We start from the raw sequence: 25,773 nt of genomic DNA on the forward strand, positions 1-25,773 counted from the left end.
CAACATAATTCTCCTATATATTTAGGTTCCAAAATATTTGAAGCAACTCTACAATGTTTCCTATGATAAAATCCATACAACATAATCCTCCTACATATTTAGGCTCCAAAATATTTGAAGAAACGGTACAACATTACCTAAGATAACATCCATACAACATAATCCTCCTATATATTTAGGTTTCAAAATATTTGAAGTTACGCTGTAACATTTCTTATGATAAAATTTATACGACATAATCCTCCTACATATTTAAGCTCCAAAATATTTGAAGAAACGGTACAACATTACCTAAGATAACATCCATACAACATAATCCTCCTATATATTTAGGTTTCAAAGTATTTGAAGTAACGTTGCAACATTTCCTGTGATAAATTTCAAACAACATAAAAATGTGGTGAATCAGTGTCGGCAGGCCACAGAATCAGCCCACATAGCATTAGTAATGTCATCCCTAAACTAGGTCATTACTCTTTTCGCTGCATCTAACATTTCTCGTACATGCCTTTGGTTTGCAGTACTACTGGAATAGTTCATCACCCCGGTTATTCATGCATATGAAATTGTGAAGAGCACAGCACACAACACTCACATAACGCTGCCTACTACTCTTGAAGTTTTGCATTAAATTCAGAATAGGGAAACGAGCCTTTAGCACTCCAAACGATCGCTTAATAACCATATGCAACGATGAGTGCCTATAGTTGTACAACTCTTTCTTTGTTGTTGGTTGTCTATTGCTTGAACGGAATTCCTGAGCATGGTACCTAGTTGACTTGTGCGGTGGAAGGAAACTAGTGCCAATAAGGAAGCCCGAATCCACCAAATAGTATGACCCGATATGTGACCAACAATAAACGTTGTGGTATTCATAAAAATAATCTTAACAAGTACAAATAATTTACTCAAAGACAAATGGAATTATGATACCCGTTGGTGGTCATGAGAATCCATGCTTTGGGTCACTAATCGCTTCATCTAACACCCGTGAGTCATTAGCACTATCCTCCCACACAGCATGAACATAAGTGAACTGCATGTCCATCTTACACACACACAATACATTTATGGTTACGGTAGACTTGTGGCTCTTGTACACTTGCGTCGCATTTAAAGGGGGCCGAGCACTGACGTGGGTGCCATCAATTGCCCTAACACATTTCTACACATGGAAAATAATATAACATAATAAAATAAGACACATCAACAATATCATCTACATAGAGAATTAAGTTTGGACCCAACTCAGTACTAAGTAAGGGAATAATATTACCTCGAACCATGGCCAGTACTTGTTCACTTGAAGATGTTCGGGGAGGCCATCTACATTTGGATCTGGTATAATCAGGTGTTTCACATATGAGTGAATAGCTCTCAACACCCTGCGGAAGTGGCACGAGATCTTTTCAGTTGAGTGTTGAAACCTGTCTGCAACACATCTCATTCGGGTGTTGTGACCAATTATGTACAAAAACATGGCTATCGGCTGCGTGCAATCTACATTACCCTGCCCATCTCTCAAATAACCATGGTCACGCAATTCATCCACTAAATGAAGCAGCAATGGGTGTGTCATGCGAAACATCTCAAAACACTTCTTAGGATTACCTTCTTCTAGTTCTTCCATGTATCCATTCCCCGTCAGGACACTTGTATGCATGGGCTGTTTATCATAATGTCGTTGCATATAGGCAAACATCTCCCCGACTATAGGATTCACAAAATCAAATTCTGCTTCATCTTCGCTATCACACTCTGAATCCGAGTTATTTTTTACAGTAAATCCAGAGGCAGCATCGAAATTAACGTCGTTGAAGTATGAATCGTCAAAGTCATAACGCAAGAATGCATCTAACCATTCAGCCCCAGAAGCCATTGTCATCTACACACTGCAATAACACTCTTCAAGTATGTGATGTACGCATTAAGCAAAACAGAAATAACTCAACTCAACAAAGTTCACATCAACCTGTGTGACATCTATATTATTTAACCATGCATGCGGGAAATCCTCATAACGCTCCCCAATAATCACATTAAATTATTCAACATAGCATCCTACTAAAACACAATTCAAAAGAATGCAACCTATTCAACGTAGCATATCATTATATCCAAATTCTATATTAAAAAAAAAAAAAAAAAAACATCAAACTATTCAACAGAGCATTGTATTCAAAAATAAAAATAAAAATGCCACCCATTCAACATAGCATCCCATTATATCCAACATCGAAAAAAAACCACAAACTAATCAACATAGCATCCCATTATATCTAACAATATAAAAACCACAAGCTATTCAACATAGCATCCCATTATGTCTAGAATAGAAAAAACCACAACCAATTCAACATAGCATCCCAATGAAGCTAAATAAAAAATAAAATAAAAAAAGCAAACCCACAATCATCCATAGTTTAGAACATAATAAAAGACCACACATTACACCACCACAGTGCTATAATGTCTGCACCTAAAAAGAGAAATACATATACTACGACTACAACATAATAAATTAAGCAACATGACTCAATCCTCCGGGTTAATAATATCATCCATCCATGCCTTCCTCCTATGCTCCGGCATGCCCATAAACACCACCCTATAATCCTTTTGTTGGCGAGCCTTTGAGATTTTCACATATGCCTTGTTCCCTAGGTCCTCATAATGATTAAGCATCGCAATAGCTTTTCCTAGAGAACAAGGATCACCTTCAACTGCTGATTGAGCAAATTGTTCAGAGGTGCCACTAGACTTGCCCTTCTTTCCGCTATACCTCTCCCTTATCATTGCGGTGTACTCCTTTAGGGCCACAATCATCTCATTTACTCTGTCTTCTTTCTTCGACACCTTCTTACCCTTGGCACTTACATCTTCCATGGACGTTTGTCAGCAGCTTGGGTTTGGCCATCAACTCTAGTTTCCTCTGCAAACTGAGGTGTACTCTCCAAGTTGGGAGTGTAACAATCATCATCAAGATGGGTGGCAGCAACATCATTAGCAAGCTCTTCCTCTAGGGCACGCTCTTCATCACTAGTCAAGGCAGGTGTGTTTGAAGATATTTGAAGGTGCCTAGTTGCAGTACATGGGGCAAACAACTGCTTCAGATTGTCATAGTCTAGGCATCCTTTCTTCTGCAAGTTTGCTGCACCCCGATCTTCCTACAACAATATATGACACATCAACAATAATCAGCCATACATAAGGACCTATTATTGGAAGATCTAAAACTGGAAATAAATGTTATAAAATTGAAATTAAACCTCGATAGATAGAAGGTGTCGAGAAGCTGTCGAGCACACAGGGCTGGAACAGCTTACTTAAGCTCGATAGATGCAGTTGTCGAGCCAGCTGTCAAGCTTTAATGATTTTGCACTTCTCAGCTTGTTTCTTGGATAGACTTGATAACTTCAATACTTGATCTTGAAACACAATTTCTTGAAGCATTAAATACATCCTAGATCTACCCAATTTACAAGTAAAGTGCGTTTTGTCAAAGGATTAGCCAATTACATAAATAATGACATATGTTCTAAACAAGTGAACCACATATGTCATAACAGATATGATTGTTTTGCTTGGTGTGGATCATTTTTCGTAGAGCATATGCTAACATGTGTAAAGTAATAACATTCGAAAGAAGATAATCAAATAAATTTTAACTACAGTGCGCATAGAGCCATATACATAGACATATATATCTTGTGATTCTTCCAGAATGAAAATGTGACACACACAACCACCATGTTAACATGGGATATTACTGTTGCTTTCTATGGTAAAATTTGCTTTACGGCAATATAGGTTGAAAGACTCAGGTCCCTTCACCTTGGTACCATCTCTGAAATTGATACTCCATTTGATGAACAATTTTCTGGTCTGCAATCTACAATTCCTACCTCTGACATATTCCTTCCCAGGAAAAATGCCAGTTGCTTTGGTGTAGGTAGCTTATTAGCCTCATTATATATCATAAATATCACATCTAACATGGCAGGCCTATCAACTGGGCATTCTTGGACGCACAGGAGACCCACATGAATGCACCTCAACACTTGATCAATGTGATCTAAATCACCTAAAGCTGTATCAATTAACTCCAAGCCTCTACCTTGTCCCCACAACTCCCATGCCTGAAACAATTCCAAGATTCTTACGGTCATGAACTATAACATGGTTGTTTAGGCAAAATAAGCTTAGTGTCATTAGGAACTTACATATCCAATAAGATTGAGAGGCCGTTCAGAATGGTAACTACTATAATTCTTTTGACTACTAACATTCTCCAGTAATAAGACTCCGAAGCTAAAGATATCTGATTTTATTGAGAAAACTCCCTCCATCACATACTCCAGAGGCATATAACCACTGAACAATTGAACAAACTTTGTTAGTACACATTCATGTAAGCACATTCATATCCATGCACTTTGTCGCAAAGTGGTTTAATCACTTACTATGTCCCAACAACTCCGTTTGTGTTTACTTTAGAATCATTTGACCCAAATATTCTAGCCATACCAAACTCCAAAATCTTTGGATTCATCTCATCATCAAGTAAAATGTTACTAGCCTTCAAGTCTCTGTGAATTATTCTTAATCTAGAGTAGTTATGAAGGTATAAAAGCTCTTGAAGGATCCCTTGAATGATGTTGAAGCGTTTCTTCCAACCTAGAATATTCTTCTTTGCAGGATTTGTAGTAGAGCATATGCGTGAGCAATTGACAAAAACCAAAAGAAAGATAATTAACTAAAATGTCAAAATTTTCTTACTGAAGAGGAAAAAGTCAAGGCTTTTATTAGGCATGTAATCATAGATGAGCATCCTCTCTTCTTTATGAATGCAACTTCCAAAAAGCCTAACAAGATTAGTGTGCTGCAGTTTGGCAATTAGTATTGCTTCATTCTTTAACTCCAAAAATCCTTGTCCAGAATTTCTTGAGAGCCTTTTTATTACAACTTCTTGCCCATCAGGCAGTTGCCCTTGAAATAATAACTAATTAGTCTTAATCTAACAACTTCTCTTTAATTTTTCTGTCATTTTATTAAAAGTTTTATGAAGTATACCTTATAAACAGATCCAAACCCACCATCTTTCTCGTTGTTTTTCTTCCCTATTAATTAAGGTAAGACAAGGTAAGGGATAAATCATTAATTTAATTATTATTTAGATGCATATAAATCCAATTATCATTGAGGCATTACCTAAAGATCTAAGTTTTTCTTGTATCACATAGTATATAAATCTGAACATGAGTACATTAAGACCACCTATTGTTTCAATTGTGATCCATATTCACTGTTTAGCTGCATTAAAAATGGAATAAGATTAAAAAAAAATTATACATTTAGAATCACCAAAAACAAAAAATGAAGAAAGAAGCTTAATAAAGAACGATACATAAAGATAGAAACTAAGGTTATGTTTGGATAGCCCCGTTTTCGTCACTCATATCTCAGTTTTGATAACTCATATCTCAAAACTGGTGGGCCCCACGCATCACAACTCTGTTTGGCATAATTTCTTTAACTCATTTCCTTAACTCAGTTCTCAGTTTTTTGAGTTAAGAATCCGAAAACCGAGTGAAGGCAAAATGTTGTTTTCAAAACACCAAAATTGAGTTTCAATGGCAAAGTTGTAAATACCTGGTAAACCTGTGGGCCCCACGGCCGAGTCTTGTCCCATCAAAAGTGAAGTTCCCACAGGCATGCCCAACGGTCACATGCCATTACTCTCTCCAACCAACCCTCTTCACTCTTTCATCACTCTCATCAGAGCACTGAAGCTACCTCTCAACCAAAAAACTCTCTCCTCCTCTCCCAAACCCATGGTGCGTCCTGACGGCAGACCAAGCTCCGACGTCCTTCCCGACCTTTAAAGCTCTAGTGTCGGCCTTTGAACAACATCAGCTTCGCCGCTCCAAGTTTCGCTACACCAGGACCTTAAGACCGACCCTTTTTTATTAAGAGGTACCCACGATCCTTCCCCTTCAACTTATCTTCTCAGTTTCCTTTATGTTTTGTTTATTTTGTTTTCCATTTTCAATGCTTTGTGTTGTGAATGTTTGCCCGGATTTGTGGGTATTGCTTTTTTTGGGGGGGGGGGGGGGTTGTTTAGAACTCCCTCTTCTTGGTTTCCTTACCTTTTGTTAATTTTGTTTTCCATTTTGAATGTTCTCTGCTGTGAAGTTTGGTCGAATCCATAGGTATTGCTGGAATGGGGTTTACAACCCCCTCATTTGTTGTATAAAAATGTGAAAATATAGTCCGTGGGACATGTTTAACAACATTATTTCCCTGCTACTACTTAGATCCATGGGATGGTAGTTACTTCAACTTTTTTGCATTTTACCATTTTTTGAGTTTTGTGGTTCTGTATACAGTGTTTGATAATTTTGTGTGCTTTTGGGATAATTGTTTATGGTGGTTGGTGAGAGTTGCATTATACTAAATATTGCCACTGAAATGGTTTCCCTGTGGAACTTTTTTTTTTTTTTCCAGATGCTATGTTTTTTGGTTTTTTGTTTTTTCGGATGTTATGTTTTTGTATTTTTATTTGTTCTTCCTCTGCACTTATTGGAACAAGTCTATTTTTTTTTTTTTTTTGGTTTTAACACAAACAAAACAGCGTTAACTACAAAAATCAAATCGAAGGGCAGGGAAAAAATGGAATGAAAGACCAAAGAAAATATCTTTTTTTTTTTTTTTTTTTTTTTTTTTTTTTTTTTTTTTTTTTAGTTTCGGCAAACTTTGTCGCTTTCCCTATCAACGTATTGCAAGCCTTCTGAAGTATTTTAACTGGTTAGTTTTTGTTAATATGAGAGACTTTTTAGCATTTTTTTTTTTTTTTTTGGGTTAAAATAGACCTTAAAAGTATAAGAGGCTTAAGAAAACTGACTGAAGAAACATGGTACATTGCTATATAAATCCCTAAATTACTAAATTTTCTCATGTGATTGCATGTATCATCACAATTCATAGATTAGCAAAGTAAACTAACAAATGTAATTTAAACCCAAAAAAAAAAAAAAAAAAAACACCTTCAGAACTGGTTGCAATTCCTTTTACTATTGTTTCATTGGTATTAAATATCAAAACTGGCTGGCAATTCTCTACTTATCACCACAATTCATACATTAGCAAAATAAACTAAAAAATATAATTTAAACCAAAAAAAAAAAACCTTCAGAACTGGTTGCAATTACTTTTACTCTAGTTTTATTTTTTTTCTTAGTACCAATGAGATTCTCAAAGAATTTTCAAGAATGGCATACAACATGAAAAACCCAAAAAACCAAATATTGTAAACACCAAAACCAATACTTAGGAATCTCTAAAAAAAATTATCTGCCATAACCTACAAAGTAATCAATTTTGTACAAAGAACATTATACTTTCAGTTTTCACAAATCATAACATGCAAAACCCAGGAAAACCCACCATTAAAAATAACAAAATCATGACTTAAAAGTATCTTTTAAAAAACTATTGTCTAAAATCAACAATGTTTAGATAAAATAACATTATATTTTTAGATTTCGAAATCCCACAATTTCAATCCCAAACAAAACCTAAAAATTAAAGTGAAATGATTTAGTTTAAAGAATTAGAAGGATTTCATTTTGTGGAGATTTTCCCTAAATTAAACAAATAGAGAGGCAAAGGGAAGAGAATATTAGGAAAAGAAATTGGTACCTTTGCTTTGATGAATTTAGATATTCTAGATTGAACAAAGATAAGATTCCACTTCATCTCTGCAGAGAAAGAAATTGAATGATTTAAATCCGAAAGAGAAAAATTCAAACAAACCCATTACCGAAAATATTTAACAATAATAGTGACATATCAGAATTTCAATTGCCTCAACCCTAATTTCTAGAACCAAACCCAACTAAAAGTTTGAAACATGCCGCAAATTAGAAAGAAAAAAAAATCAGAGAATGGATAGGAAGCTTGTCGGAGGCGTTGTTAATAGGCAGAGGGACTCATCTTTCATCCTTTGCATTTTTTCTTCCTGGAACGAAGGGTTTTTGAGAAGAAGAGAGACCCTTGATAGAACGCTTGTTTTTTTTTACTGCAAACTGTGGATATACATCAATCGAAGTTTCATTCTTTCAACAAAAAAAAAATAGCATTTGAAAAGGAAAGGAGTATGCTAACCTTCGGTACCAAAAAACAGAGACCATACCGGTGGAGGCTACGGTGGTCTGATGGTGGAAAAGGCCTGATTGTCTTTCCAGATTGTTCTCTCTCCACCGTCAATGACAGACTGAATCTCTCTCTGTCGTTCTCTTTCTCGGTTCTCCCTTTCTGCAACGTATGTCTCTCTAAACCGTATTTTGGGTTTTATTTTTTATTTTTTTCTCCCTTATACGGTGTAATGGCTTTCAATCCATGTAACGATCGGTCTTTCAAACTTTTTTAACTTTATACGTGTCAGTTTTTTAGATAGGCTTTTTTCTTAACGTGGCAGCCCCTCCTTAAAGCTTCTGCTATTATATATAGTATTAGATTTGGGGTACAAGGCATGATTTGCACATAGTCAAATTGGATCCCATATACCTGTCAACTACATTGGCATTACATACATAACCTTCGATTTTGTTGTAATAAAGTGTTGCTTACATGGTCTTGGATTGGTGTATGATGGCTGGGGATTTGAGAATGTGGGATGATGATTGTGTTGATGAGCTATGTGATATTGTGTTTGGAGAATTCTTGCTTGGTAATTTTGCGCATGGCCTTATGACCCGGTTTGGGATGTGATCACCCAAACTCTCAACGCTCGTACTAGGAAGGATTTCCGCAAGAGGCAAGTTGTGAACCAGTTCTGTCGTATCCAAAGGTGGTATTGTGGAGTAAGGGGAGTTCAAAGGTATGCAAGGTCCGGGCATGGGTATCCAGTTGGTCCTGCTGAGTTAAGGGATGGTCCGTCTTAGTAAGAGATGAACTTATATTGCTGAAGCATTGTAGTGCATGTGCCTTTTGTTTATGCTAACTTATTTTGCTCCCTCTATAGTCTGTACAACGGTATGGTGTTGTTAGCATCTATTTTAGCATGTACTAACTAATGGGTATTATTGACTAGTAAGGTGGTAAATCAATGCTTCATTCTTTTGGCTTTTTCTGTGTTACATGGTGACAATGTATATGTTTAACCATCTGCCAGTGGCATATTTTGATTCTATGGTGTATGAATATTATGTACTACTTGTCAATTTAGAATTTCGTAACTTACTTGGCAGTTTTCCCACTGAACAGTGTATCATATGCGTTTATTTGCCTATCATCTTTATATAGTGTTTTGCTTACCATGTGAGATATTTGAATTAGATGGCACATGAATCGCAAGATGCGGATGAAAAATTGTGGCCTCCCCATGTAAAACATATATTTATTGAGATAATGTTGGAGGAACAAATAAAGGGTAATATGGAGAATGGTGTCTTTAAGGGCCTATATGGCAAAAAATGATGCAAGAACTTAATAATCGGATGGGTAAAAATTTCACATCTAAGAAAGTTTTCTAAAAGCACAATAGGCTCCGGCCGAAACAACGCAAGTGGAGTCAGCTGCTAAAGCACATAGGCTTGGGTTGGGATGAGACCACCCAAACAAGTACTGGTCTGGACAAGGTTTGGGCACATGTGGTGGCGGTATGTTACTTAATGCATTTCACATTCCCTTGTCAATTGTCTATGTATTGCCATTCTTGTGATTATTAAGGAGAAGGGGGAGTGGTACATTGTCATTGAAAACTGTTAACAAAACTGAGATTGCCATTTGAATAAATTGTTGCACACTCACAATTTTTTCCAATATTTTATTCTTTATTACATTACAAAATTTATTGTTAGGAATGATTTAATAAATGAATTAGACCGAATCAATCGATCCATTTTTTATATACTATGTTTGTAATGGATACATTTCTTTTATAACGTGATTATATTTTCATCTTTACACTATGATGCCATATTCTACTTAATTTATTACACTACAATATATATTGTTAGGAATGATTTAATAAATGAATTAGACCAAACCAATCAATCCATTTTTTTTTTTACTATGTATCTAATGGATACATTTATTTTATATCATGATTATATTTTCATCTTTACACTATGATACCATATTCTACTTCATATCACTGAATCGAGAGCAACTAAGATGAACTAGAAAGATAGGCCATTATCTTATTATTGTAAAATCACTCTTTTTTTTGGGGTATTCTGATGCACCTTATCACAAACTGATTAGCATGGTATTATTTGATTTGTGCCAAATAACCTATGCTTGTAAATTATCTATATCTATATATATATATATATATATTTAAAAGCTGAAGTGTAGCATTTATTGTTACTACGCTCCTGTTGAGCCATATCATTGGCCAGATCATCTACCTATTTCTCATTTCTCTCCATTACTTCCAACCATAACATCTCTTTTACATTTTCATTTCTCCACTACACTCAACCATAATATCACTCTTCATCCATCTCTTCCTCTTCCTTTTATTTTGACTCTTTTTATCTCCATTCTATTACTATAAATATGACATTCTCTATCCCATTTTATACATATTTTCTCACATAAAAAATGTTATTACTCTCCCCTCCCTCCCTCTCTCTCTCATGTTTTATTTTTGTGTGAATGTTTTGTTTTTTGTATGTTTATTTTAGATTGATGTATTTATGTGTTCTTTAGAATTTTACTTTGGGTTGCAATTTGGTTTTGTGTTTTTAAGTTATTATCTTCTTTTTTTCCCCCTTTTCTATCATTGTTAAATATTATTTTATTGCATATAAATTTAGTTTACAAGAATATAATGTTATTCTATTATATATCATGGTTTGAATAATTTGGTGTTTGACTTATGACTATATTTTTTTATTTATGCTTCTCTTTTTCATTTTATTTTCTATTTCTCTCCCAAAAAAAAGGTGATTACTCTCTCTCTCTCTCTCTCTCTCTCTCTCTCTCTCTCTCTCTCTCTCTCTCTCTCTCTCTCTCTCTCTCTCTCTCTCTCTCTCTCTCTCTCTCTCTCTCGCATATATATATATTCCATTTTGCAATTTTGCTTTAGGTTGATGAATCATTTTATTTTTTTATATAATACTATTTTGGATTAATATGCTTTGATAGTGTGTTTGATTTTTTAAGTTTTTCGTCACAAGTCTTCTCTCTCCCTCTTTTAGTCTTTGTTTAATTTTTTTTTTTTTGACATAATACTTGGTTATTTTGGAAGTGAGATTTTGAATTTATATCAAAATACAATGTTGGCTATGTATTTTTTTTTTTTTTTTGGATGTGTCTATCAACTATTAAAATAAAACCGCCCAAGATGAATATGTATAGACAGTATTTTTATATTTATTTTTTATTGATTTATTATTTAGTTATAACATCAAAATTAAAGTAAATGAATATGTAAAGTTAAAACTGTCTAAGATGAATTTGAAAAGCCAATATATTTATATATTTAATATTGTCAAAAAAATAAATACTAAAAAGAATTATTATGTGACCAATGATTTGATAGATGAGAAGACTTAAGAGGAGTGTAGTAACAAAAATATGATATGAAGATCCAGTTAAAGACAATTAAATTTTAATAAATAAAAGTGTATGTAGTCAATTTTGTTTTTAGATCATTTTTAATTTTTTTTTTAATGTTATACAGAGTATTTTCTTTCATTTCGATAGCTAAAGTGTTTAATTTTCGCATAAAGTCTACATTTTTTCTACATATTATTTTAAATATTAAATTTATAATATGGTATAGTCTCTTAGGAATGTTTAAGAAATATGCAATTCCAATTTCATTTATTTATATTAGTAAACAAAATTCAATCAATAGTTCGAAACTACTCCTATGAGTAGTTTAGTTGAAACTCAAATAATATATTTGAAACTCAAATAGTTTAGTTGTATAGGAAAAACAAATTAGGAAAATATGATGCATGATAACATAATTTATCAAAATATGGACCATCTAAAAAATGAATAATATCAATCAAATAAATTCAAATAATAAAATGATGATATATTTTTTGAGATAAATAAATGAAAATAATTTTAAAAATTGTTTATTTTTAAGGAGAACAAATTATTTTTAACAAAATTTAGAGAACAAATTATATATTATACCATAACTAAAATATAATTATCTATTTCTGCGCATCGCGTGGGACTGCGACTAGTGCAAGTAAAATTTGAAACCATGGGATTTAATTTAGCCCCATTTAGCATAAAGTGTATGTGGATCATCCTTTAAAAAAAGAACACAAGTACAGGTGTCAATGTCTGAAATTCTGAATCACAATTTGTTTAGCATGATACATGAAAAACGCCACATACCACTCAAGAGAAAAATGGAAACACAAAATGCAAAGGCCTTTGAGATTTTATGGTAAAGTGTAACCAGGGAGCTGTACAATCCAAGTGGAAAGAACAACAGCAAATTGTGATTCAAGCCAAATATTGATAACCTTAGGCTTTTGAAAATTGAATCACAATTTTCAAGTATCTCATACATGCTTTCAGGTAGTCAATAACCACCACATTGCAATGTCTTGGAACTTTATTAACCATTGATAAAAAGAGCAAAGGGGTTAGGGGCTGTTATGTAATAATGATGAATCTTCCCAAGCAATCAAGTGAAGTATCTGCATGTTAGATAAGAATAAGACAAATTGAAGAAATTGTACACATGCACCCAGCACCCCTTGGTCATGGACCCAAGACCTCAACCCCACCTACTACTTGCAAGGTGAGAGAAGGTGCATGCCAATTGAGCTAGACGTCATTTATTGGCTTAGAGGCTTCACATTTTAATCGGTATTTTTTTTTTGGATAATCCGGTATTCTAGTTATTTTCAAAGTAAATATATAAAAGGGGACACATGCACACAAATAAAGTTACTTTCGCTGCAATGTTGCATCATCTGATGGCTAATCTTGATTGATAGAGGACACTCAAAGACCTTTGTTTCCTACCAATCAATACGTTTTAGTCTTATCATGTTGAAAAAGTAATGGCTGTTGTTATTATCATGAGTGATTATACGAGACACATTCATAAATAAAATGGGGGGCTAAAAATCTCGATAGTGTATTTATTGGGTATGTAGCATTGGTTTAAGAATCACAGAGAGAGCAGAAAACAACTAAGAGAAGATATATTTATAAAAAAGAAGAAGCAATTGACAGGCAGAAAAGTAAATAACTAGATGAAACAGAGGAAAGCAAAGCTAGAGAGCGCATTAAGGCAGCTCTCCAAACTTACTATATTTATGCTCCAATATGTAGTAAAGTGAACAAACATCTTTGAAACCAAGAACAAATAATCAGATCAACAACATCGGAAGAAGAAAACGAAGAATGTTACTTTAATATTCAATAACACAAATGAGAATCAAGTTTAGAATGATAACATGCTCCAAAAATATATGAGAGGAGGGACTAGGGAGATGCCAATTTGAACCTCCAGATTTCTACTCAAGGTGCAGTGTGCTTCACAATGACCAGACTCATTAGTTACCCAAGAATATGTTAGATTTCTGAAAATTACTGGTATTTTTGCTATGCTTAGATTAGATGTCTGCAAATTAGTGGTATTTGCTATAATTTATGCTGCTGGATACAGCAATGTTCTGTCTTATGTCAAAATTCCTTAAAATATGGAAGCTGATTATGATGATGATTTGAAACTCCAAATTTTGATTAACTTGTGTGAACAATTATTTGACAAGACGATTTTTCTTTATGCTACTGGTCCTCTTAACAGAAGTTTCCCATTGTCAAGTTCATGCCAATGGCTTCTGTGGATCATACAAGATTTCTGTGAAACAATAATACTCCGAGTAGATTTCTATTGCTAATCATCCCAGGTCATACATGAGTGGCTCAACATCCAATATTTCAGAGCAATCCTATCTTTTTACTTAAACAACCAAACGAGACATACATCTTCTATATGCCCCCTTCCTGCCCCAAAAGAGTCAAGATTCAAGAGAATATGCATGTAACTCTCAACATGGTACACAGAATTCAATTAGATTTCAAATAATAGGATTAATGATAATTATCATCTTTAACGAGGTGCTGCATGGGAGCAGATAATTGCTCACAGATTGCATTGACAATTTCATACACTAATTGACAATATATGTGGTCACTTATTTGGTGCTTTACATAATTTCAAAATCTCCTTATAATTCGTTGGCACTAAATGTACTGGCAAAAACTCAACAAACGTCATGATAATTATTATGATAATCAAGAGAATAGGCAGATAATATGTGTATAACACCCAACTTGGTACAGGCTATAGAGATTTCAATTAGATTTGGAATAATAAGATTACTGATAATTATTATCTTTAATGATGTGCTACATGGGAAAAAGAAATTGATCAGAGATTGCATTGATGATTTTATACAGTATCTGGACAAGATGTGTGGTCACCTGGTTGTTCTTTACATAATTTCAAAATCCCCTTACAATTCGTTGGCACTAAATGTAATGGCAGAACTCAGCTAGGATCATTTATAGGGTCATCTAAATCATATTCAAAAAGTAAATTACAGTTTGACTCCTCTTCAAATATAACATTGATTATCACTGATTTTATCATCATAAAAATAATTTAATTAATCCTTTTCTAGACCAGCGCCTGCACTTTTCCTGGATAAACCCCTACTCCTATCCAGTACCCCTTGCCCAACATGGCTTGCATATATTTCCCTGATTTCTACAAGGGGTGTCTCTGCAAGAGTTTCTGATGGTCGTAGGCTTCCCTTAAAAAACTGTCTTGAGAGTCATTCTAAGAGATGTTAAATATAGCAGATTGTCGTTCAAACACTTGAGCAAACTTCTGGAGCAGGGCCAAAGGCTTTTGGAGGTTGCTCACATTCATACACTCATTTTTCAATTATGCGGTAAAGTGAAGAAGCTCATGAAACACTCCAATCCTCTTCTTGCATACATCTGGGTCGAGATCCAAATGGGAGACATCAGAATGCAGAGAAGTATAAGGGAGCATTTGCCACTCTTTCAACCTCCATGCATTTTCTTTTTCAACCCAAAACCTCTTCTGAATACAATCAGAAAGGCTAAGCAACCATAGATCATGACCCAGTTTGGATAGTGCGTTTCCTCGCGGTGCGTTTCCAGCTTTGCGTTTTCTCTTCTTTTTTTTTTGCCGCACTTACTGACTTTGGAGACAAAATTTACTGTGCATGTACTGTGCTGCACTGTTCACGCACTGTTTATGCACTGTTCACGCAATATTTAATATTAAAAGTGGATCCCACAATACTATTCACACATTTAAAAATTATTTTGCTACAGTATTTTCAGCAACAATCAGTTTTTATCAACTTTCAACAACAATAAGTGCTATCCAAATGGACCTCATGTCTTCTTTCTTCTGTTGTAAAGCTGCATTCTTTTAAAATTCGGAGACAACAAGGCCATCATCCTAGGATAAGAGATTTAACCCAACACAATTGTCGAGGAGGTGGATTTAAGCGAATAAGACAATTAAGAAGATCCATCCAATTTTGCTTAACGATACTGAGCTCTTCTTGGTGGAGTTCAGTACTTCAGGAGTCAAGTTAAACAAGGGACATGAGTGCCCCCATTGTCAAAAGCATGAGACTCATGATAAAAAAGGGCATCTCCTAAGAAAGGGGAAGAGCTAAAGACCATGTGGAAGACAACACTAAGGAGTACAAGAGATCACGGAAAAAAGAAAGCAAGTCACTCTAAGATCTCTCTCACCAACCGCAACAGCATCTAGTGCCCTATCTTTCACACATCTCAACTTTACATAAACAAGACCACACTTCTGCTCGTAATTAAATTCTTGCTTCCATCCCTTGACTAAACCAAACAATCCAGCCAACCAGAAGACACGCATTTCACCATTTTCTTCTAGCTCATTACAGTGAGTGTTTTTAAAGCATAAATTCAAACACCTTGTGGGCATAAAATAAAAACTGGCAAAAGCAAAGCTGACATTGGCATGATTAATGAGAGCCCACAAAAGAAATAGTGTTGTTGTCCTCTAAGAAGCCATTAGTAGCAGGCACTTATATTTTCAAATTATGCTGTCTCATGAAGAGTGAATTTTTATGTTCTAATTTTTGATAGCATAATGAGCAAACTTTTTTTTGGTTGATATAGTTTTAATTTATGATGTTTACTTCTATTGATTGTGCTCATTATTATCAAATAAAAATACCAATCGATTTTTGGTGTATGTAAAGATTGAACCAAAATCTATTTTTCATCCATTAGAATTTTACCGATTGAGCTCACCGAAACCATATAATTAACAAACCTCTTTTTTTTCTTTTTTTTCCTTTTTTTTTTTATGCATAATGGGCAAACTTGATCCATGTAAAAAGATAAAAAGTTGGCAACTAAGCTGAAGCGTAAAGGCGATAACGAAGTACGCCAAAATGAATATGAGTTTCGTGTACTTGCTTTTGTGGTAGCTTATTTGCTAAGCGAAACAAAAATTCAAAAAATGGAAAAGTTAACTTATTTCTTTATTTTATAAAAGGGGTGACAAAAAGTGAATTGTACAACGGGAAACAAAGACGCATGTGATTAAGGCATAATACAACTAATAAACACAATGGCGTGATGGCTTTTGGAGTTTGTATAGTCAGAAAAAGAAAAAAAGAAGAAGAAAGAAATTAAAGCAAAACCTCTAACTACAGGACTATCTAGAAAATATGTCCATGATACATTGCAGGGGATGGGGTTGAGGAAAAGTATATGTGAATCACCTACTATGGTAACCCAACCTATGTGATCGGAGATCCATGGATTAGGTTCGATGGGAACAAACAAGTCATGAAAGATTCAATAATGAATTATCTCAAAGTCCCTCCCTAGGGTGTAGATAATGCAAATTGTCATAGTGAGAAGGATGAGTAATCTTATAATGTACTCATAGCTTACAAAGGTGGTGTACTGGTGTGTGATGGTACACACTTGATGAGCTCACCTATATGGGTGTGGAAGTTTGTAGCCACAATAGGAGTTTAACAAAAATAACTAACACTGGGCAAATTAAGAAAGATTCAACAGAACATGGGAGCAAATCATTATATTATTTTTTTGTAGTGTTGGTTTTCTCCTCTTTGTCTTTTTTTTCCTCCATTGTAGGTTGCTTTCTTAGGTAGTTTGGTGTATTTTATTGTTGTTCTACTGTTTCTTTATGTGTTTTCCATTAAAGGTTTTCATTTTATTATTAAAAAAAAAAAAAAAAAACCTGGACAGCATATCCTTGTCCCCAAAATATTACTGAACATTTTCATTACAATGCAATGCAAGCATGGCAAATAAAATTAAGTCTGCAAACACAATAAGAGTTAAAAAAAAAAAAATTGAGAAAGGTAAATTAGTGAAAAGTGCAAGAATTGGGTCTGTATTAAGCCTTTGCCCAACATGGTGATCTAACTATAAATCCAGTAGTCTCAGTTCAACTCCTAGCTAAGGGTATGTTTGGATTGAGGGAAAATGAGATAGTAGAGTAAAATTAGCTAAAAATAAATTAATTTTAGACAAATTTTATTTTACTCTCCCTCGGTCCAAACGGACTCAGGTATTTTGCAATTCACCTTATACCTGAGCTTGCTTAGTGAAGTTATGTAGGTATTTGTGGTTTACCCCGTAGGGGTGGTAATACTCACTGGATTCTAATCTGATTATCCACGTAACTATATTCTTTGCTTAAAGTAAAAGCAACGTACTACACAAGTAGTGGCAAAGATCTACCAATAGAGACCAGCCAAAGTGCATCCAGGTAGCTAGAAATTAAAGCAACCAAAAGATAAATTCATGCACGATAACTTTTGTCTGTGTTTATTTCTTGTCGTAATCACCTATTATTCTCTAAACTCTAGTCTCTCAGTCTCAGCGGCAATGTCAGACAACAACGAGTTAATTCAATGGGAATTGTTACCTTCTGAGATTGTTACCCATATTTTGGTTCGCTTACCTATCAAATCCATAATTATCTGTACCTCTGTCTCAAAAGCCTGGAAGTCTCTAATTCAAAACCCCACTTTCATTTCCACCCATTTCCACCACTCCCACAACAAAAACCTATGCTCTTCTTCAACCTCTGCTCCGAGAATCAGAAAGAATTCTACGCATTGCATAACGAAGATGATGAGCCTGATTTCACTCAACACACCAGCTTTGATTACCCTTCCCATGTTCTTCTAGACCCTGATGCAATATTCCGTGTGGTGGGTACTTGTAATGGCCTGCTCCTGTGCATCTCCAACAATTTAACCATGGAACCCAGCAGATTATGCCTGTGGAACCCTTCTGTTAGAAAGTTAGTTAATCTTCCTTTAACCGATTTTAGTTCTGATGCGTGTATTGGGTTTGGATTTGATCCAAGAACCAATGATTATAAAGTGGTGATAGTAGTTAACTTAATGGATGGACTTGATCTTCGAATTTACTCACTCTCCACTGGTGAGTGGCGGAGAATGCTTAGGGCTGGTTTGGCTCCCATATTCGCTTTATGTCATCGTGAGCCACGTGCATTTATCAATGGGGCTCTGCATTGGGTTGCTTCTAGGGTTACTGATAACACATTTCTTTATTTTATTTTGGTCTTTGATTTGGGTGACGAGGTCTTCAGTGAGATACTGCCACCAGAACCTGTAGGTCACACGGGAATGATGTCTGCTTTTGTTTCCGTATATAAGGATTCCATTGCCTTGTGTCAAAAGGATTATAAAGGTCTCCTCCATATTTGGGTGATGAAAGAGTATGGTGTTCAGCCCTCATGGACTAAAGTTTTAAGTTTACCCATTTCCAATCAGTGTTTCGTCTTCGATTCAGAGGACATACCAAGGGTAATAGGTTTTCGCAGGAATGGCGAGGTTGTATTAAAATCGCATGGAGGACAACTCGTCTCGCAAGATCTTGAGAGTAAAGAGATTAAAGATCTTAGAATTATTGGATATAAGAATACTTTTGTTGATCCTTATGTGGAGAGTCTAGTTTTGCTCGACAAAGCCGCCAATAGGGTAGTTACATACTGAAGAAATTAAATACGTAAGATGCATTTCCTACTTTTTGTTTTATTTTATTTTATGGATTTTCATTTTGTTCTATACATGTACTTAGCACTGATCATATCATCCATTAGATATGAATATATACAATTTGATATTGCACTATTCTGTTGATTATTCTTACTGCTGATGGATTACCTTAATTAAGTGGCTTTATCTTTAGGATAAATAGCTTAAGATAGTTGAGTACATATCAGTTATACTTAAATTCATTGTCCACATTTCAAATTTTCTTTAAATTAATCATTTATTACCTACATAAAATAATGGTCAATGTTGGCCATCAAACTTGAGCAAGCTTGTTTATTAAAAGAAATTAAGTTTATGTTTCCCACCACGTACTTTTGATCTACCATGTATACGTAGAAGTGATCAACTTTTTCTTTTCTGGCAATTTTATGGTGATAGGTGATTGTTTAAGTTCATGTTTTCACGCTTATACTAAATGTTCTCGTTGTATTATTCATCTAATAAGTTTCTCATTCTATCAACTTTGATATGTTTATGCTAAAATTCTTCTTGTACATTTTTATAAAGCAAATGTTAATTGAAAAAGCAACTCACTAGTAAGTATTGCTTGCTTTGGGCGATTAAGATTGAAATGACCTGTTTATACTCCTTTTCTGGAACCATTTTGTTATCTTTCCTTTGCATGATTTGTGTAAGTTTTTTTTACTCCCAATGAAGTAATTATGCTTAGATGTACTGTTTTGTTAACTCCATTTCATTTCTTTTCCCTCTCCTAATCTCTTGTGAGTTTAGAATGAGTTAGTATATTTTATTACACAATTGTATGAAGTAGAAGCAAAAGACCAACATCGGTAGGAAAAAATAAAGAGGAACATTAGGAAAATCAAAGACAACAACTTATGATTACTATACTTGAGGGCGGCAATAGTTGTAGCCTATAGGCATGGGAAGTATTTCCTTATAGACATTAGACATCCTTCTCATCCCATACCAATGAGTTACAGGTGGAACTCAATTTGAAATCCTAACACAACTCCCCCCCCCCCCCCCCAAAAAAAAAAAAAATCTATACAAAAACAAAAACAAAGACGATCAAGAAACTATGCTAACAACTTTTTCGATAATTTATAATGTTGAAAATTAGTTCATCTTATAAGGTGCTAATTAATGTTCTTACTTCTTAGTCCATCCTTTAGATGAAAGTTATTTTTTAGGATGGTTAAAGATTTTTCTTAAGCAATTTAAGAAGGAGAACATTGGTTTCATGAACAAAAAAAGTACACGAGTAATCGATTATTGTTGAGGAAGGGATAACACTTTGCAATAAGTCACATTGAACACTCAAGTATATATACTTTTTGTCAAATACCCTTAACTAACAGCTAGGGATGTTTCACAGAGAGCCTATTGATGGATGATACAAACCTTAACTCATAATAATGTTTTGTGATTGTCTATGGCTATACTTTCAAATGTTATTGTTATTATTATTATTATTATTATTATTTTAAGGAATAGTTGATGTCATATTGTATTTGTGTTCTTTATTTTGCTATGAACCTTGTGATATTTATTCTCTCCTTATTTTCTTTTGGAACACAATGTTTTGTCATCTTTCCAATTTCTTTTTGTTGAGTAGCAAGATATCTTCTTATTATATAATTGCTAGCATGAGAATTCCCCCATTCCCCTTGATGCACATATTCATTTGGTAAAGGCTAGGAGTACTTCTTAACACGTACATTCTGAAAAACCACAAATATCGGTGTAGGTACTTTTTAAACTAGAATCTCCTTTTGTTTTAATAAGAAACTGCCACATCGCCCACTAACTAAATAAAATGTGGAAATTAAAATTCACTACCACTTGCCATTATATATTTAAAATAATAGGAGATGTCTAATTAAAAAAGTACTAGAAGTAAGCCAAACCATTTTTCCATATGGTTAATACGTTAATTAGTATAATTTTTTTTCTACTTATGGTATTAAATTACAAAAAAGAATGCAATTACAATTCGTAAATTCTTGCAGGACCTTGTGCAATCATGATCGGTGATGAGCTTTAAATAGCTAACATACTTTACTCAGCAAAAGATAGATAAGATTCAACAAGGCTCTTTAATGAGGTTTAGTTTGTGTTAGGGTACTTTTTTTTTTTTTTTACACCTAACTTTATTCGAGTACCACCTATTTATACCACTATAAGTTATTGGGTTTTCCCAAACATTTTTTTTTGGCTCTATTATTATGTTAATCACAAATATTTCATATCTCATTATCTAAATTGGGTCATGATATAAACTATCACAAAAAGCCCCAAAAGCTCCTATTTTATCCAATTTTATTATCATTATTTAGCTAAGTCCAAAACCGGTCCTATGAACCCAATACACACATCTTATTCTATTTAAAGCCCAAGAATACTTATGCTTGGTAATATTTGAAAAGCCCATGACTCGAATCCATGGCAAAACAATTTTATCAATGGAATTCAAATTCATAATCAAAGCCCATGGTTTGAAACCATGGCGATTTATTTATCCAAAGCCTAATTCACATTGGCAACATCAAAACCTCAATTCTCATTGGCAATATCAAAAGCCCAATTTAAAAGTCCAAGCTAATTACTTGGCACTATTTATCGAAAGCCTAAGGTTATCAATATTTGGCAAAATACTATATCATAATTATTTCACCTAAAAGTCCAATAATGAACAATACTTTAGATTCTTAAACCTATTACTATAATATTACAAGCTCATGGAATTTATGAATAATCTACTCTCAAAACCCATGGCGATCATCTTATAAAAGCCCATGGAAAGATATGATTATTAGACCCATGACATTTATTTATTTCATATTATAAACTCATATTCACTATCCATCTTACATCACAATATTCATAATATTTATTACCAAAACTCATGGTAATTATTCATCCTACATGTCTATTATAATTATCTATAGAGAAACTCATGAAAACATCACATTATTCCATTATAGTGGTTGTTACTATATTGATTTAAAACTCATGATAAATATTATTCTCAAGAAAAATATTGGAGGCCATTATTTAAAAAAACCCCAAAGAAAATATGATTTACAAAGTAATCCATAGTAAAAAATTATGAGGAGTTATTTAAAGCCCATAAGAATTAATACCCAAAATCTATCATAAATATTTATTAAAGCTCGTAGATTTATTTTATTTCTACTAACAACTAAAGCCCATGAGGAGTAAAAAACTCATGGCAAAGCATGTCTTTAATGCCTATTTTGTAGGCCCAAGAATTTCGTGGAGAAGGGAGCAAGCCCAAGCAAAGAAAGGGCCATGTGGCCCAACTAAAAGTGCTGAAATGGAGCAAAATTCCAGTCGAAAAAGGACCCAGCAAGAGGCTTGAAAATGGACAACCAGCCCTTGTTCATCTCTAATCAAAGAAACAACTAGAGATCCCTACAAGAGAACCAAGCATTTGAGGATGAACTAGGGGCTGTCCCATTAGTTTTCTGCCACTCTCTGCCTGATGTGAACAATGCCCAAAGGCTATCATATTAATTGAAGTCAAAAGGATGATGGGACTCCATCATCTTCCTCAAGACTACACCTCCAGTGGAAGGGGAGTTGAAACTAAGCCATCCAAACTTCAACAAATTGATGTTATAAAGGTTAAAAATGTTCAAGACGTGATTCATGTCCCAAGCCCATGAATCCTAAAAGGGGAAAATTGGGAACATGTGGTTTGGAGGGCAAAAAGGGATCTCCAACGGAACCTTCTAAAGTGAACTTAGAGCTTGACACTTGGTTTGGGGTGTTGAATCTTACTTCTTGGGAGTCCAAATCTTAGTTGTAGTATTAGGATTTGCTCTTGATACACGCCTCAATCACATTGATTAAGCTCAGCCCTAGAAAACATGGCATTTAATGCAAAGTATTCTAAAATGCCATCATTACCCAAAGAAGCAAGGCAGCCCCAAAAGCAAATCTCCCATTTTTAGGCCAAATCCAAATTATTAATGTAGTTGTCTAGCTCCCCTGAATCAGGCCTACGTTTTTTGGATTCTTGTTAATTAATACTTCTTTAAAACTCCATTATAAAAGCAAAAGCATCTCAGCCCACAAAGGGGGACAACGACTCCCTCTGAAATTCCTGATCTATTTGCCATTTTACTGATGGTTTAGCTCTCTTTAAGCTCACTACTCATCCCCTTCAGCCCACACTCATCTAACCTCAGACATTCTTTTCTCTTCTTTACACAATCATAACTTATAAATGTCTCCCAATTAGTCACAAATAGCCACGCCCTCTAAAACTCTTGATTTGTTGGCCATTTTGTTTGTGGTTTAGCTTTCCTTAAGCTCACCACTCATTCCTCTTAGGCATCTACTCCCTAAAGCCTTAACCTCAATATTAATCATATTCCACTCACTCAAAATAGCCCACATTGCCTCATTCATGTCTTATGAACACACATACTTACCAAAATCTTAGTTTAATACTTGCTGCACTGAGCTGGGATCTCTCTCTCCCTTCATTCCATCCTTTTTTTCTTCTTTTATTTGTAGCTATAAAGCCTTTAATCCTTATTTAACATTATTATGATGAATGCCACAATGTTTTGGAAACTATGGAAATTCTCCTTTATGTTGACTTAATAATAATAAAGAAAAAAAAATGATTTTTACCATGTAAACACACTTATTAACCTGAAATTACCCTACTGCTGGAGATAATATTGTACCATTAGAGGACTGATTTGAACTATGATGCTGTAAAAGGACTAATAATATAACAAATTAACAACAGTAACATGTTTATTGAGCTTTATTGTTGTCTTTTTGTCAGGGTGCAGCCTCTATCTCTTGCTTGAGCGGGCTTACACGACACCAAAAGCCTTTGGACTTTATTTCAAGGGCCGATCATCGAGTTTCGGCTTGGTTACCCCATATTCTATTTGGGAACATCAAAATTTTTCCCTCAACAATTTGTTATTATGGAATTAGCTTTCTAAGTCAAAATGAATAGCAGATGTTTACGTTAAACTTCTTTTGTGGCTACACCAATTTTATGTTATTTCTGGATGATTTGCAATTTGTTTTTAGATTTTTAACTAAAATGATTTGGCACTTTATTTGTTCTGCATCAAAATGTGTAATAGTTGTTTTTGTTAAACTCCTTTTGTGGCTACACTACTCTTATGTATTATTCTTACTGAACAAAATTTAGCTATAAAATTGGTTATAACCTAAAGCTACAACCTTATTCAATAAAATAAATATTACTATATATTTTAAAAATCTAATCGTTGAATTGCATGTTTTCTATGTTCTTAATACACATATTAAATTTTATGTCAATCAGATATTATTTACTATATGATCTATAAGCTTATATTTTATGCATAATTTTAAATTACAAAAACTTACAATTTAAAAAAATTTATTGATGACATACCTATTGATTTTTTAAGTTTCTAGAAATTTGTAAACATGGAAAATATAAAAAGAAGATGTAATCCAATAATGGATTTATCAAAATTCACCTCCAATAAAAAGATATTGAGTAAGATTGTAACATTTTGTAGCTAAACTTTGTCCATTCTTATTAGTCGCAAACTAACACAATGCATTGAAATTAAATATATGATTATTTTGAGATGTGATATAATGTATAATTTACTCTCTAAATTCAATTGTATATAATTTGTTCTCCCTAAAGATTAAATAATTTCTAAAAGTAGTTTTTATCTCTCTACTTTTTAAATATATAATTTATCATTTTTTGTGTTTTTGATTGATATTATTTTTTTTTAAGTGATTCATATTCTTCTAACTATTATTATTATTATGCATTATATTTTCCTAATTTCTTTTGGTATAACTAAAATTTTTAAGTTTCAAATTTCTCATTCTTTTAAGGAGATTAGAATGATAATTAAAACTTATCACATAATTACAATTGATATTACTCAAATAATTGATTGTACTCTCAACCTAAACATATCTTCTCTTATCCTTTATTAAGTAAGTGCACCAAAATTGATCAAAATAGCAAATTAGTCAAAATGGACCGAAGTTGACTGAATGCCAAACTGTAATTAGTAAACATAACTAAAAAAATAAAATAAAATAATAATAATAAAGTGATGTAAAACCTAACTTGTAATAAGTAGTGTATTCCAATGTGATGAAAGTTTTTAATTTGTTGTAGAAGTAACATCAATCAGATCTGTTATCGCATTAATAGTTTTAACTAAATTATATGCATGTGTCTGTGATTCTATGTGCTTGTTGAAGGTTTTATTCAAGTTGAATTTAGAAACATGTAAGAAAGTTAGTATCCCACAAAAAAGCATATCAGGAAAACCACTTGCGTATAATATTTTATACATAATGAAAAAGAAAGGGGAAAAAAATTTCTTAAGAGTTTTATAATCTTTATCTCTTGAAGTTGATGAAATTGACATATGGTTCTTTAAGTAGGAGCAGAACTAGATCCTTTAACCTGACCTTGAATACTGCATTAGCATAAATATATGAATAAAAGTGGTGGAAAATGATTTTTTTTTGGGTGAGTATAAACTAAAAATAAATCAATGGTATCCTCACCAAAATTGTTCGTATTGCATGTATTTTCTATTATGAGTTACATTTAGGTTCAAGAATGTGTAAG

At 33.7% G+C, this 25,773-nt stretch overlaps 2 protein-coding genes and 1 pseudogene across 2 annotated transcripts; 1 reads left to right on the forward strand and 2 right to left on the reverse strand.

Moving 5' to 3' along the window:
- Positions 1–2,873: 2,873 nt before the first annotated feature.
- On the reverse strand, positions 2,874–5,716 carry LOC136066603 (G-type lectin S-receptor-like serine/threonine-protein kinase CES101). The gene is made up of 6 exons (XM_065771220.1): positions 5,653–5,716; positions 4,774–4,989; positions 4,464–4,695; positions 4,224–4,374; positions 3,843–4,139; positions 2,874–3,167 (listed from the first exon to the last, which is right to left on the reverse strand). The coding sequence occupies exons 1-6, from the start codon at positions 5,714–5,716 to the stop codon at positions 2,874–2,876; spliced, it is 1,254 nt and encodes a 417-aa protein (XP_065627292.1).
- Positions 5,717–14,486: 8,770 nt separating this feature from the next.
- On the reverse strand, positions 14,487–15,937 carry LOC111996577 (uncharacterized; annotated as a pseudogene).
- Positions 15,938–18,032: 2,095 nt separating this feature from the next.
- On the forward strand, positions 18,033–19,244 carry LOC111996578 (F-box protein At3g07870). The gene has a single exon (XM_024028558.2). The coding sequence runs from the start codon at positions 18,141–18,143 to the stop codon at positions 19,092–19,094; it is 954 nt and encodes a 317-aa protein (XP_023884326.2). The 5' UTR covers positions 18,033–18,140; the 3' UTR covers positions 19,095–19,244.
- The last annotated feature ends 6,529 nt before the right edge of the window (positions 19,245–25,773 follow it).

This window comes from Quercus suber, unplaced genomic scaffold (assembly GCF_002906115.3).
Source record: "Quercus suber isolate HL8 unplaced genomic scaffold, Cork oak 2.0 scaffold_40, whole genome shotgun sequence".
Lineage (NCBI taxonomy): Eukaryota > Viridiplantae > Streptophyta > Magnoliopsida > Fagales > Fagaceae > Quercus > Quercus suber.

Bases quoted from the DNA above. Each gene is read 5' to 3' on its own strand.
- LOC136066603 (XM_065771220.1), bottom strand. From the start codon at position 5,716: ATGCCTGTGGGAACTTCACTTTTGATGGGACAAGACTCGGCCGTGGGG. The intron at 4,140-4,223 runs GTAAGTTCCTAA...GAATTGTTTCAG, and splicing joins CTCTCAATCTTATTGGATAT to GCATGGGAGTTGTGGGGACA. The intron at 3,168-3,842 runs GTACCAAGGTGA...ATATTGTTGTAG, and splicing joins GAGTATCAATTTCAGAGATG to GAAGATCGGGGTGCAGCAAA.
- LOC111996578 (XM_024028558.2), top strand. From the start codon at position 18,141: ATGCTCTTCTTCAACCTCTGCTCCGAGAATCAGAAAGAATTCTACGCA.